General features: G+C 37.3%; 1 protein-coding gene across 1 annotated transcript in view; it reads left to right on the forward strand.

Moving 5' to 3' along the window:
- Window positions 1-12,546, forward strand: part of LOC126376935 (uncharacterized) — a 227,877-nt gene that overhangs the window by 214,115 nt on the left and 1,216 nt on the right. The window contains exons 9-20 of the mRNA XM_050024483.1: window positions 555-755; window positions 4,837-4,881; window positions 5,325-5,387; window positions 6,186-6,233; window positions 6,764-6,950; window positions 7,618-7,706; window positions 8,178-8,309; window positions 9,763-9,803; window positions 10,850-10,924; window positions 11,070-11,118; window positions 11,735-11,781; window positions 12,199-12,272. Coding sequence (XP_049880440.1) covers window positions 555-755; window positions 4,837-4,881; window positions 5,325-5,387; window positions 6,186-6,233; window positions 6,764-6,950; window positions 7,618-7,706; window positions 8,178-8,309; window positions 9,763-9,803; window positions 10,850-10,924; window positions 11,070-11,118; window positions 11,735-11,781; window positions 12,199-12,272 — 1,051 coding nt within the window. The remainder of the gene's footprint in view (window positions 1-554; window positions 756-4,836; window positions 4,882-5,324; window positions 5,388-6,185; window positions 6,234-6,763; window positions 6,951-7,617; window positions 7,707-8,177; window positions 8,310-9,762; window positions 9,804-10,849; window positions 10,925-11,069; window positions 11,119-11,734; window positions 11,782-12,198; window positions 12,273-12,546) is intronic.

The raw sequence follows: 12,546 nt of genomic DNA on the forward strand, positions 1-12,546 counted from the left end.
AATTTATTGCCCTTGTTTTGCTCGATATCAATATTGGCAACAGGTAGGCGATATGAAAATGCACCTACTGGTTACCTAGTCAATGGTACGGAACCGTGCGCGATTCCGATTCGTACTTGTCCGGTCTTTTATTCTTGATTTCCCATTCAGACGTTTGTTTGTTTTGTTTAAAAATATCTTTATTATAGAAATTAAGGTAAATAAATAGTTTAGATCTAGTACTAGCCTAGAATAAACAGATAAATGACACTTAAGTACATATGTTTTGCAGGCTGTAAACACCTTTATAACACATTTCAACACTAAACATACACTATTTTTATAACACCCACCAACCCGCATTGGAGCAGCGTGGTGGAGTATGCTCCATACCCCCTCCGGTTGATTGAGGGGAGGCCTGTGCCCAGCAGTGGGACGTATATAGGCTGTTTATGTTTATGTTATGTATTTTTATATCATAAAAATACTTGTTACGTATAATAAATTACGTTGGTAGATTTAATAAGTTATTGTGGACACTTAGCACTGAGTACACATTGTAGAATTATTTTCAGACGTGGAAGTAGACGCAGTGAACAAGACCTGCACTTGTGCCACTCAGTTCATGAGTTGCATCAGAAACGTCAGTACCTTCCACAAGACCAAGAGCCTGACCAAAACCAAGTCCTGCAAAGACGCCAGCACCATGCACTACAAAGCTGGCCGGCGGGAACTCCGGAAAGACAACGCCACATCGTGCAGGGATTGTAATAAACGTAAGATTTTGAGATATATTTCTTCAATTTATTTATTTATTTATTATGGACAACTAACAAGCTACACTCTGCACATGCAAAGTTACAGACAATAAAAAAAGATTAAGAGCTAGCTCAATTACAAGTAGTCACAGCATGCACAATCAAGTGAACAAGAAAAACAAGATATAAACTATATTAAAAAATAAAAAATAGACATAATTTAACAAAAAGCAGCCAGTGCAATATTTTTATATGCATTTAAGGGCATAGTAATGTCAAGATCATGATATCTGGCCAACATATTATACAATCTACACAACCTGGAAATAGTAGCATATTGACCCTGTTCTAGATGGTGGAGTTACAAAGAAGAAGTAGGCTTTTTTCCTACGAAGTCTCAGCGGAGTACTTATTTTAAATTTTGATAAAAGATGTGGGGAATCAATAGAACCGTTAAATAGTTTGTGCAAGAACACGAGGTCCAGTTGCTTCCTTCTATCAGCTAGAGGCCGCACGACATAATGTTTCAGTCTATCCCGATAGTTTGGAAGCTTCTTTGCCAAGAAATCACTGTATGATATATGGTACATAAAACACCTCTATGGTACATAAATCAATCAATCAATAATACTTTATTGCACAACCACATGTATACAGGACATAAATATATACACTTCTCATCAAAAAAATCGAAACACCTTGCAAGTTTACGTTTTGTCAGGATTATCAGAAAAATGTGTACATTTAGGAATAAATGTTAAATGTCGTTTAATAGTGAGTAATATGAGCTTATCAAATCTTAATGTTAATGTTCTAAAGGAGATCATCGGCTCTCCATACTTTGGCCGGCCCAAATTCGAAAGTGCCGGCCAGAGAAAAAAAATGTGTCAAACCTTTCGAGTACATTGCTTTGAACATTTTTTACTATGACACCAAACGTGTATGACCATTAGTTTGGCTTTAATTGGATTTTAAAAATCTCGATTTTTCATACATTTTGTAAAAAAAAATATTATGTCCGTTGGGAATAAAATGGATACAGGCGTATTACAAAGGACCGTTAGAACATTTATTAGTATGGCGCCAAACTTCTATGACCATTATTTTGACGTTTATTGGACTTTCCGTTTTGGTTAATATTTTAAAATGCCGGCCATCGGATTAAATACGTCAAATCTGTCTAATAGTTGCTTCTCAATATTTTTTAATGTGACACCAAATACTTTTATTGGAATTTACGTTTTAGTTCAAATGTGAAAAGTGCCGACCACCAAAAATACCATGTTGAGAGTATCGAGTAGATGCCTGTTAACATTTTTTTCTATATCGCCAAACGTCTATGACCATTAGTTTGCCTTTTATTGTATTTTAAAAATCTTGATTTCTTTTTTGTTTTGTTTAAAAATAAAGTGCTTTAGGCAAAACTTGCGGTACGGCGGATTACAAAGGACCTTTAGAACATTTAATAATCTGGCGCAAAACATTTTTGACCATTATTTTGACTTTTATTCGTCTCTCTTTCCGTTTTGGTTTAAATGGGAAAATGTCAGCCAGCGAAACAAAATAAGTCAAATCTTTTGGTAAACGACTTGAAACGTATTTTTTTTTACTATATTACCAAATATCGACTTTGGCTTTTATTAGACTTTTTAAAAAAATCTTTTTTTATATACATTTTAACAATGACAATAAGCAGAGCTTTCCCTATGACTAGTTATTAGTCAGATAAATACTTTGTGTTTTTGTTTTGTGTGTTGTTAGGTGAACTTCTAAATTATTACTATCTGATTTTAGATATGAGGTTGGCTGTAGTTTTTGCATTCGACTCAACGTTACGGCCTAAGTTTAGGTCGAATTATGGTATTGATTCATCTTGACCGTAGATAGTTACCACCCTCCAAAGATAAGCTTGCCATCTAGTGACGAAACTCGTATTTTGGCATGACGTCTGAAGTAGCTGTTAGAGAAGACAGGAGTCGGGCAGTTGTACTTTGCATGTATGCCGATCAGAATGTCCTGGTGCTACTCGGCCGACATAGCATCGTACCTCACTTTTCTTAAAAAAATAAGCTTCTAAAGCGTGTATCACCATCAGGTGAGTGAGATAGTAGTCAAACGAAAACCTATTTTTGATTAATAAAAATGTGTCCAAAGACGACCACGATATTACGCCTTTACCTGCATTATCGCCAGATAAAACTTTTTTCGCCAAAGTGTAGGTATCTATGAAAACTCCAGATTTTCTAGAAATCTAATTGAGTTCAAAATAGTGGTCATAGACGTTTAATGTCATAGCAATAAACATTCTGACGATCCTTTAAATAACGTGCCTGTCATATTTTATTTTATAACAAAATAAATCAAGAATCGATATTTTAAAAATCCAACAACAGCCAAACTAATGGTCATACACGTTTATTGTCATAGTAAATAATGTTTACAGGTATCTTCTCGATAGTTTTGACATGTGTTTTTGCTGACCGGAACTTTTCACTTAGAAACTAAAACGTAAAGTCCAATAAAAGCCAAAATAATGGTCATAGACGTTTGGTGCCATAATAATAAATGGTCAAAGGGATAAGTTTTAACGGGATATACCAATATTGTTTCTTGGCCGGCACTTCACATTTTCACCAAAATGTATGAAAAATACAAGTTTATTTTTTAATTCGAATAAAAACAGAAATATTGACGCTACGGCTTTGGTGCCATAGTAATAAATGCTCAGATGGATAAGTTCTAAGGATATATACCATTATTGTTACTTGGCCGGCACTTTACATTTTCACCAAAAATGTATGAAAAATACAGTTCTTTTAATTCGAATAAAACCGAAGATATGGACCCTACAGCTTTGGTGCCATAGTAATAAATACTCAGACGGATAAGGTCTAACGGAATATAGCAAAATTATTTTTTGGCCGGCACTTTGACTTCTGGGCCGAAATCCGATGATCTCCTTTAAATGAATTTTTCATAGGTTTCGTATTTTGTTAAATGAGTCATTTTTATTCCGTATGGAGTATAAAGGAAATGGATAAAACAACACACGTAAATGAAAAAAAAAAAGCTAAAAAACGTTTATTTAATAACTTGTATTCCCTCCCCGAGCTCTAATTACTGCTTCCATACGGTTCTTCATCGATCGGATGAGAGTCACGATCACATGCTGTGGTATATTGTCCCATTCCTCTTGGATTGCATCTTGCAGCTGGCTAAGTGTTTCTGGGGCAGGATCTCTTGCTCGAATTCGTCTCTTTAATTCATCCCACAGATGTTCAATGGGATTCATGTCCGGGCTTCTTGCTGGCCATTCCATAATAGAGATATCGACTTCGTAAAGATAATCTCGTACGACGCCCGCGGTGTGAGCCCTAGCATTGTCGTGCATGAATATGAAGCCGTTGCCAATAAAATGTGCATAGGGCATCACATGAGGCTCGAGACACTCTTCGACGTACCGATGACAGTTTAGTGCAGGCAGACGTGGCCCAGATACGAAAGCAAGCTCTATCTTACCGTCGGCGCTGATTCCTCCCCAAACCGTCCACGAACCGCCACCATAGCTGACCTTTTCTTCAATGCAGCATTGTGCATAGCGTTCTCCGTTTCTTCTGTAGACCTTGTTCCTTCCGTCGTTACCATACAGCATAATTTTACACTCATCAGAAAAGAGAACTTTGCTCCACTGTAGGTATGACCAATTTAAATATATAATAAATGGATGTTATTATACATAATGAACCTTCCCCTTGAATCACTCTATCTGAAACCGCATCAAAATCCGTTGCGTAGTTTTAAAGATTTAAGCGTACATAGAGATAAAGGGACAGAAAAAACGACTTTATTTTATACTATGTAGTGATGAGGATAAAAGCTGCTTATTTTTCCCATGAGGTGTCGCTACTGTTGAGTATTCTTAAATTGTAACAGTTCCCCACACTATTGTTATAAGAATAAATGAATGAATACGAATGTTAAATCTTATCAATAAATTATGGAATGGCTTCTTCTATTCTTCTCTATCGACGCCAATCACATAGGTGAACAAACCATATTCTTTGAATAATTGAGTTTACTTAATTTCATGTTTTCACAGATTCTTCAAAATGCGCCGGACATCACAGCTTTTTGCAGATGGATGGTAAGTATTTATTTTGATTTTTGTCGTGTTGTTTGTTTTCTAATAAGTTTACTTTAATTATTATGGATAATACTAACAACAGATAAATATATTAATGGTTCTTCTAGATATTTTATTTTCTTGTGATGTTAGTGGCATCGTAATGAATATTGAGGATGATTCAGACCATGATTGTGAGTTAATATCAAGTGGAATTTTCCGTCGGAAAATCCATGAAAATGTTTGTGTCTTTTTAAATTATTTTCCGTTTGCGACGTTTTTTGCGACGGAAAATTCCACTTGATATCAACTCAGAATCATGGTCTGAATCATCCCTCAAAGTTTTCGTTACGATGCCACTAACATTATGTATTCATGGTTCTTAAAGACACTTTATTTTAGCCACAATTCTTGCGTAAAAATATTGCATAAGTACTATAAAATAAATTTGTTTATGATTTCAGCATTACAAACTTCAGCAACGCAATGTCAGCTTACACCAAGAAAACACCATGCTCCACCACCAGGTAATTACATTTTATTTTAACCATTAAAAGTTTCAACTAGGATCTACCTAGATTACATTGACTACGTCTATGGGTCGTAATTCGCGGTATTTATCGCGCTACGTGCGATAGCGCAACCCGTGTTGTCCCCGCTGCTTTGAAGACAGATAAATTAATCTAGTCACACTATTAGATAGAATAAAAAGTATTTTGCACTATAAAGACATAGAATAAGGAATAATATTACGTATAGAACGGCAACTCTCCGCTCCCCACCAGCGTCTGAGTTAGATTTACCACACCCCCCGTCGGTCTTACTTTACTCTTCAATCATATGGCGTCAGACGTTACACACAGATGCGCGTGTACGATAACGTCAATGTGTAGTGTCTGTGTAAAACGAGGTAAGAGGGAGGTTTGTATGAAGTCCGAGGTGTGGTAAAGGTATCGACATAAAGCTGGTAGGTACCGAGGAAGTTTCTAGATCGTGTTTGAGAGAGAAAACGTTTTTTTTACAAAGAAAGGAACTGAAAGATTTGAAATTAATAATGACGAACAAAGAAAGACCGAGAAGGACTTACATTGACCAAATTGGAGATGTCGTTAGAAAAAGATTACTACGATCTACTCTGAACCGGCGTGAGTGTTTGAAGCGATTGATGAATGTGGAGGAAGCAAGAGAAGTGTGTCAGGATCGAAACAAATGGAATTCTATAGTCTCTGCTTACCCCGGTGGGAAATAGGCGTGAGTTTATGTATGTGTACGAACAAAGTCGTCTGTTCATACAGAAATATAATTTTAAGACATATTTTTTCCAGATCTTTATATACCGACATGTTCGAAAAAGTTGAAATCAGGAATACCACGTAAGTTTGTAGAAATCATACCTTCAGTTGGAATTCAACTTACAATCGAAAACCGAAATGCTTAGGGAATTGCCAACTTCATTAACCCTGGTGTCAGGGTTATTATTGAGCCCCCAAAGGCCCTTAACACAACTCAGGTAAAGATAACTCGCTTACATCAGTAATTAGTAACCGGGACCAACGGCTTAACGTGCCTTCTGAAACGCGGATCATTTTACTTTCGGACAATTAGGTGATCAGCCTGTAATGTCCTAACCAAACTAGAGCTCACAAAGTATTTTTTGTGATTATATCCCCACCAGTATTCGAACCCGGGACCAAGTTACTGAAATTGTATATAAGTACCACAATTTTTAAGAACGCTTAGGGCCTGTGCCTAGGTTTTTCTTGCAGCTACTTACAAGCTATACAGATTTAGAATCTGTAGTAGTTTTAGATGGATGAGACGATATTCATCTAAAAATTTGACTTTCAAAATATACATTTCTTAAGTACTGTAAAGAAGTTTTGAGTAGAAGTTTGAATTGCAGGTTTAAGTTTATGCTCTAAGAGCGACACTGGGACCAGTATGGACTCCATCCACAGCATATCGTCCATAAGAAGTGATGATGGTACCAAAACTGACACCACAGTTTGTAGCATGGCAACGATCAGATACGATGAAATGCCGAAGAAGAAGAATAAACTGCGAGTTACCGTGGTTACTAAGTCTAACAGGTAACTTAGTTTTTATAGCAAATGCATAGGGTGTTAGTGGTATGGTAACGAATACTTAGGTGGTAGATTCAGACCATGATTCTGAGTTAATATCAAGTGGAATTTTCCGTCACAAAAGTATGAAACTAAAAATAATTAAAAAAAAAACACTTTTTTTTTGAATTTTATGAAATTCCGATTACTAAATAAGACAGATCTAAAGGTCATAAAAAATCGTTTTTCTTTTTTCTAATTAACTTATTTATGAATTGTAATAATAAGTGCGACATTTTGTCACGTTTTTCTATGACGTCACATGTTGTTTTTTCATAAAAATTTCATAGTCATTTCGTGTTTTAAAGTAACTGATTTGACTAGTGGGAAACTACCCTTAGATTATCTATAATCATTCAAACTCAAAGTCGAATGCAGTCTTTCCTTTTTTTGACTTTCTTAATAACCAGCAGGATCTGCATAGCAACCGCACCGCCGCGCCGCGGCTTTAATTATATCGAGAACTTCCACTAATAGACGTAGCGAATGCTACGAGTATCTACGTGGATAGACGTCGTGTGGCTATCGGTAGAAACTCGAAACCCTCGGTATATATCGCGTTGCGCGCGGCAAGGTTGCCGTGCCGCGAGGGCTGGAATAAATTGTTAATTGATTTAATATTGTATCGTGACAGGTCCACAGCGACTGACACGCAGAAGGTGTGTGACGTCAGCACCGTGACTAGTGATTGGTGGAGTCCCATACTGGAGAGGAAAGATAAATGTGAGTATGAATCTTTAAATGTGTTCCTCTAGTTATATTGTTTGATGACTCATGTACCATTCTTTGTTAATATAGATGTTAGGGGCGTCTTGTACAAATTCATACTCATGGTAATTGGGTCGTGTACTAGGTTTAAGATAAATTATGAAATTCTGATTACTAAATAAAGGCAGATGTAAAAGTAACGACAAACATTTTCTTTTTTCTATTTAACTTATTTATGAATTTTAATCAAGAAAAATGTAATAATAAGTCCGACATTTTATCACGTTTTTCTATGACTTTTTTTTCTAATTTCGTGTTTTGACGTTAAGTAACAAGTAACTGATTTGACTAGTTAGAAGCAAATGGAATTCTATAGTCTCTGCTTACCCCGGTGGGAAATAGGCGTGGGTTTATGTATGTATGTATGTTAATTATAATAAAGTATATTTGTATCTGTTGAATAAATGATTCTGATTCTTATTTCAGCGATAATGCTGGCTAGGCGAGGAGGGTGTCCCGAGTTGGTGCCACAACGGTCGCCTAGGACGCGCCACGTGGGTGTCTCCACTGAAGGCAGAACGGTCAAGTTTAAGAGCCGGGCGCAAATCATACCTACGCGTAACTATTGCTTCTTTCAAAGAGAATAACACAAATAGCCTATATACATGTCGCAGTCGGATTGTATAATCCGCTGTATTACATTACGGCTAGCTGTTTTCAAAAACAGGGTCGTTTTGTAATGCGGCGGTTCAACGATTAGTCGTATTGTCATTGCGTTACGTTCTCCAATAAAGCGGTACACGTTTAGCCGCATTGTACTACTACTTAAATTTTCACTTGAAAGTGAAAATTCACTTGAAAATTGTTCTTAAATTCACTTTTTACCGACATATTTAACACGTTTCCTTTATTTAACTCACGTGTAACACTTTCTGCATCCAACTCCATTGTAGTAGTTATGACAGGCGGCGCCATGAGTGTTAAGAATCGGAACTAAAAACTGACAAAGAGGCGGCTAATTCCTCGCTTTATTACATTACGGCTAGCCGAGTTGAATGACGTATGGCGACGAATACGTTTCGGCGGTTTTTTACTTAGCCGCATTCAATACAGCTAACCGTTGAACCGCCGCATTACAAAAAGGCCCTGTTTTTGAAAACAGCTAGCCGTAATGTCGTACTCGGATTATACAATCCGACTGCGACATACACATCACAAAATGTATGTTCGGAAACCACATTCCAATCCCCTTACTCCACCTTCGTTAATTTCATTTGTTTCTAAGTACCTACATTTCCTCTGTGCAAAGTTCGAAAACGAAATTCCAAATACAAACATCGAAAATAATATCACGCCAATAGTATTGCTGGTTTGATTTATCCCGACGACCCGATTACTCTAGCCATAGAGGCAGCCAATCAGCTCGCGACTCCAAACACTTCAGGACCCCGATACCGACCCCGCCGGCGTGGTCGACGATTTCCCTCATTCAGCGCTTATGTGGGTCGATTAATTATTTCAAAAATTTTTCCTCTCAGACGACGCCCTGAGCCGAGGTTCGCGCCCAACTGGGCACCCTCAGGCCTGTTGTCTTAAACGTTGTACCGGGTGAGAGCCTTCAGCGCTCCCCATTTGTCCGGCCAAGTAGTTAATGCCGTCTGCGGCAATTCTACAATAAGTCACGTCAAAAAAAAGCTAACTAATTAAAGCACATTATAACGGGTTCTTACCGCGTTTAAATGGGGATATGAGACTCTGTAAGAACAATGTAAAAATAAAGCTGGTTTGATGGACTTATCTTCTTCTTCTTTATCTTATTAGCCAATATTGTCCAGTTGCTTGGCAAAGGCTTCACCACTTCACCTTTAGCGGTCTCCAGCCAATTGTCAATCATAGGCAAAGAGATCGTCAAGGCATATCTTTAGGGGTCTGCCTCTTTTTTTAAACCCGTCATTAGAAAGAAAGAAAGAAAGAAACGTTTATTATAAAGGGACACCACAGTAACAAATATAAAACAAATAACAAATATATAATTAAACATTACATTAATCATTCTTCTGTTTATTTACAGTAAAGAAGGACATACTGTCTCCATCTCGGTATCTTCTCGAGGTATGTAATAATTGTTGATTAACCTCGTAATTCCGAGATTTCCAGACACAATAGTTGAACAATGGGGATTGGATATTAAAAGAACATTCGGTCTTAAGAATTTAAATCTGATTTCAATAAACTGCCATTGCGTTGGCAAAGAAGCATTGATTGCATTGGTGATTACTTCGATTAATACAAATAAAAATACGTGAAAAATATAAATGTGTATATGTCATCATCATCATCTCCCTAGCATTATCCCGTTTTATCACAGGTTCTGATTACCTTGCCTGATGACTTGACAGGTCCAGTTTTTTACAGAAGCGACTTGTCTCACCTACCAACCCGCGAAGGGAAAACCAACCAAGCAGCTGAATGTGTTGATAATAAAACTCACCTTCTTTAATTTTCCTTTACTTTTATAAATCAAATAGTACAATTTATAATTTTATCATCATCATCCTCAGCCCATTAACGTCCCCACTGCTGGGGCACGCGCCTTCCCTATGGATGGATAAGGAGATCGGGCCTTAAACCATCACGCGGGCCCAGTGCGGATTGATGGTTATTGACGACTGCTAATGCAGCCGGGACCAACGGCTTAACGTGCCTTCCGAAGCACGGAGGAGCTCGAGATGAAAACTTTTTTTATTTTGTGGTCACCCATCCTATGACCGGCCTTTGCGAAAGTTGCTTAACTTCAACAATCGCAGACCGAGCGCGTTTACCGCTGCGCCACCGTGCTCCTAATAATATAATTAATAAAATAATATAATAAATATAAAATAATAATATAAATAATATAATAAATATAATTTTATAACCAATCAAAATTGCATCTACGTCCCTCTAAACTCCAACCAAAATCCCCGTCCGCCAAAACAAAAAACAATCTCCCGCCTTCAATCATTTTTTCTTTTTTCGTATTTTTAATTTAGGCCAGTGTTGCAATGACTCGTAAACATTTTATTCGATTAAAATTGACCTTACACTAGTTTTTTATTCGCTCCCAAAACAGCATGGGAACTTAAAATTAGGGTTGAACTTTCTTTTCTTTTTTTCAGTCTCAAAAGTATTACAACGAACTTTTCTCATCGAAAGTTTATGCGCCGCATGTGCTGTCTATTAATACCATGCAGGTAAGGAAGACAGCCATAGTGGTTTTCTAGTATACATTTTTTTAATGTGACTTATTGTAGATTTGCCGCAGATGGTATTAACTACTTGGCAGGATAAATGGGGAGCGCTGAGGATATTATGTAGATATTTTTTTTACTCTTTCAGCGTCAAGAAGACAAGAAGCGTTCTGTCAATCGCCGTAGTGGAAGGAGAAGTAAGTTTACAATAATTAACAAATAAAAAAAGCGTGTTTATAAAATTGCCCTATTCATTGTATAAGAAGACCAGCCGGGTCTGCATGACAACCGCGGCGCGCGCGGCGCGAATTATATCGAGCGCTTGGACCAATAAACGATACGAATGCTATCTACGTAGATGCACGTCAAACGGCTTTGGTCGAAGCGCTAAATATATTTATAGGTTTTCATGCAGACCCGGTAGGTATGCTCAATCCTATGATTGACAACCCGCCATTGCTAGTTCTTTGATGACGTAAGTATTACCACTGTGTTACCATTAAATTGGTATCTCCAACATTCCAAGGAGGTAAATTTTATTATTGAAAATATAATAAATCATTAAAACTGTAAGTAAATCTTTTACTAAAAGTTCAAAATTTTCTTGCAAAGAAAATATAAAAACATTGGCCGTGGGTAATTGATTTTTTACAAAATGACAACGCACGGTGGGATGACATCTGCTGGGCTAACCTTGAAATGTTAGCTGTCACTTTTGAGCATACCTGGTTTTCTTATACCATGGCCCTATTTGTTATTAGGTTTTCTTATGACGTTAGTTTGGGTTATAATATTTTTCTGGTTTTATTTCAGATCACAAAGCGAAGAGATTGGTGGAATGTTATTCGCCTAGGAAAATGGTAAAGCAACTTATTACTTGCAGCTATATAATTTATAAGTAGATTAAGTTTAGTTTTTTTTAAGATTAGTTTTTCAGCTAGTTTTCCTCGGCTATACAGGTTGAGAGAAGCTGCAGTAATTTTAGGCGGATGAGACGTTTGATGAATTTTTAATTAGTGACATCGTAACGAATACTTACTGAGGGGGACATCGTCCATGATTCTGAGTTCTCTTCTTCTATCGTGTGGGTTGTGAGGTGTAGTACCAACCTCATCAACCCTGGTGTCAGGGTTACTATTGACCCGCCAAGGCCCCTCACATGGCTCAAGTAACGACTACTTATTTACATCAGTAAGTAGTAACATCATAAGATTATTATGCTATAATGTACTAATGCTTAATAGTAGTAACAACATTTACGTTGTTGTTATTTTCAGATGGCTAGGGAGCACGTGTGGACGGCAGAAACAAAAAATCTGAAGACCTCATCAGGACACCATAAAAAGCATAGGTACGTAACATTATGGAAAAAAGAAAAAGAAATAAACCGAAATCAGATTCAGACGAGACTTGAACCCGCAGCTGCTGTCAAGCCGGGACGAGCGTGTTAACCGTGTTAATGAAGATACATAGATCGAAAAGAATTTCGCATGGACAGGAGGACTCGGTGGAGTAATGGTTAACAAGTTCGCCGCGCCGCGCGCGCGCCGCGAATCATATCGAGTGTTACGACCATAGACGCAGCGAATGCTATCTACATAGACGTCGTACGGCTATTGGTCAAA

This window comes from Pectinophora gossypiella, chromosome 22 (genome assembly GCF_024362695.1).
Source record: "Pectinophora gossypiella chromosome 22, ilPecGoss1.1, whole genome shotgun sequence".
Classification (NCBI taxonomy): domain Eukaryota; kingdom Metazoa; phylum Arthropoda; class Insecta; order Lepidoptera; family Gelechiidae; genus Pectinophora; species Pectinophora gossypiella.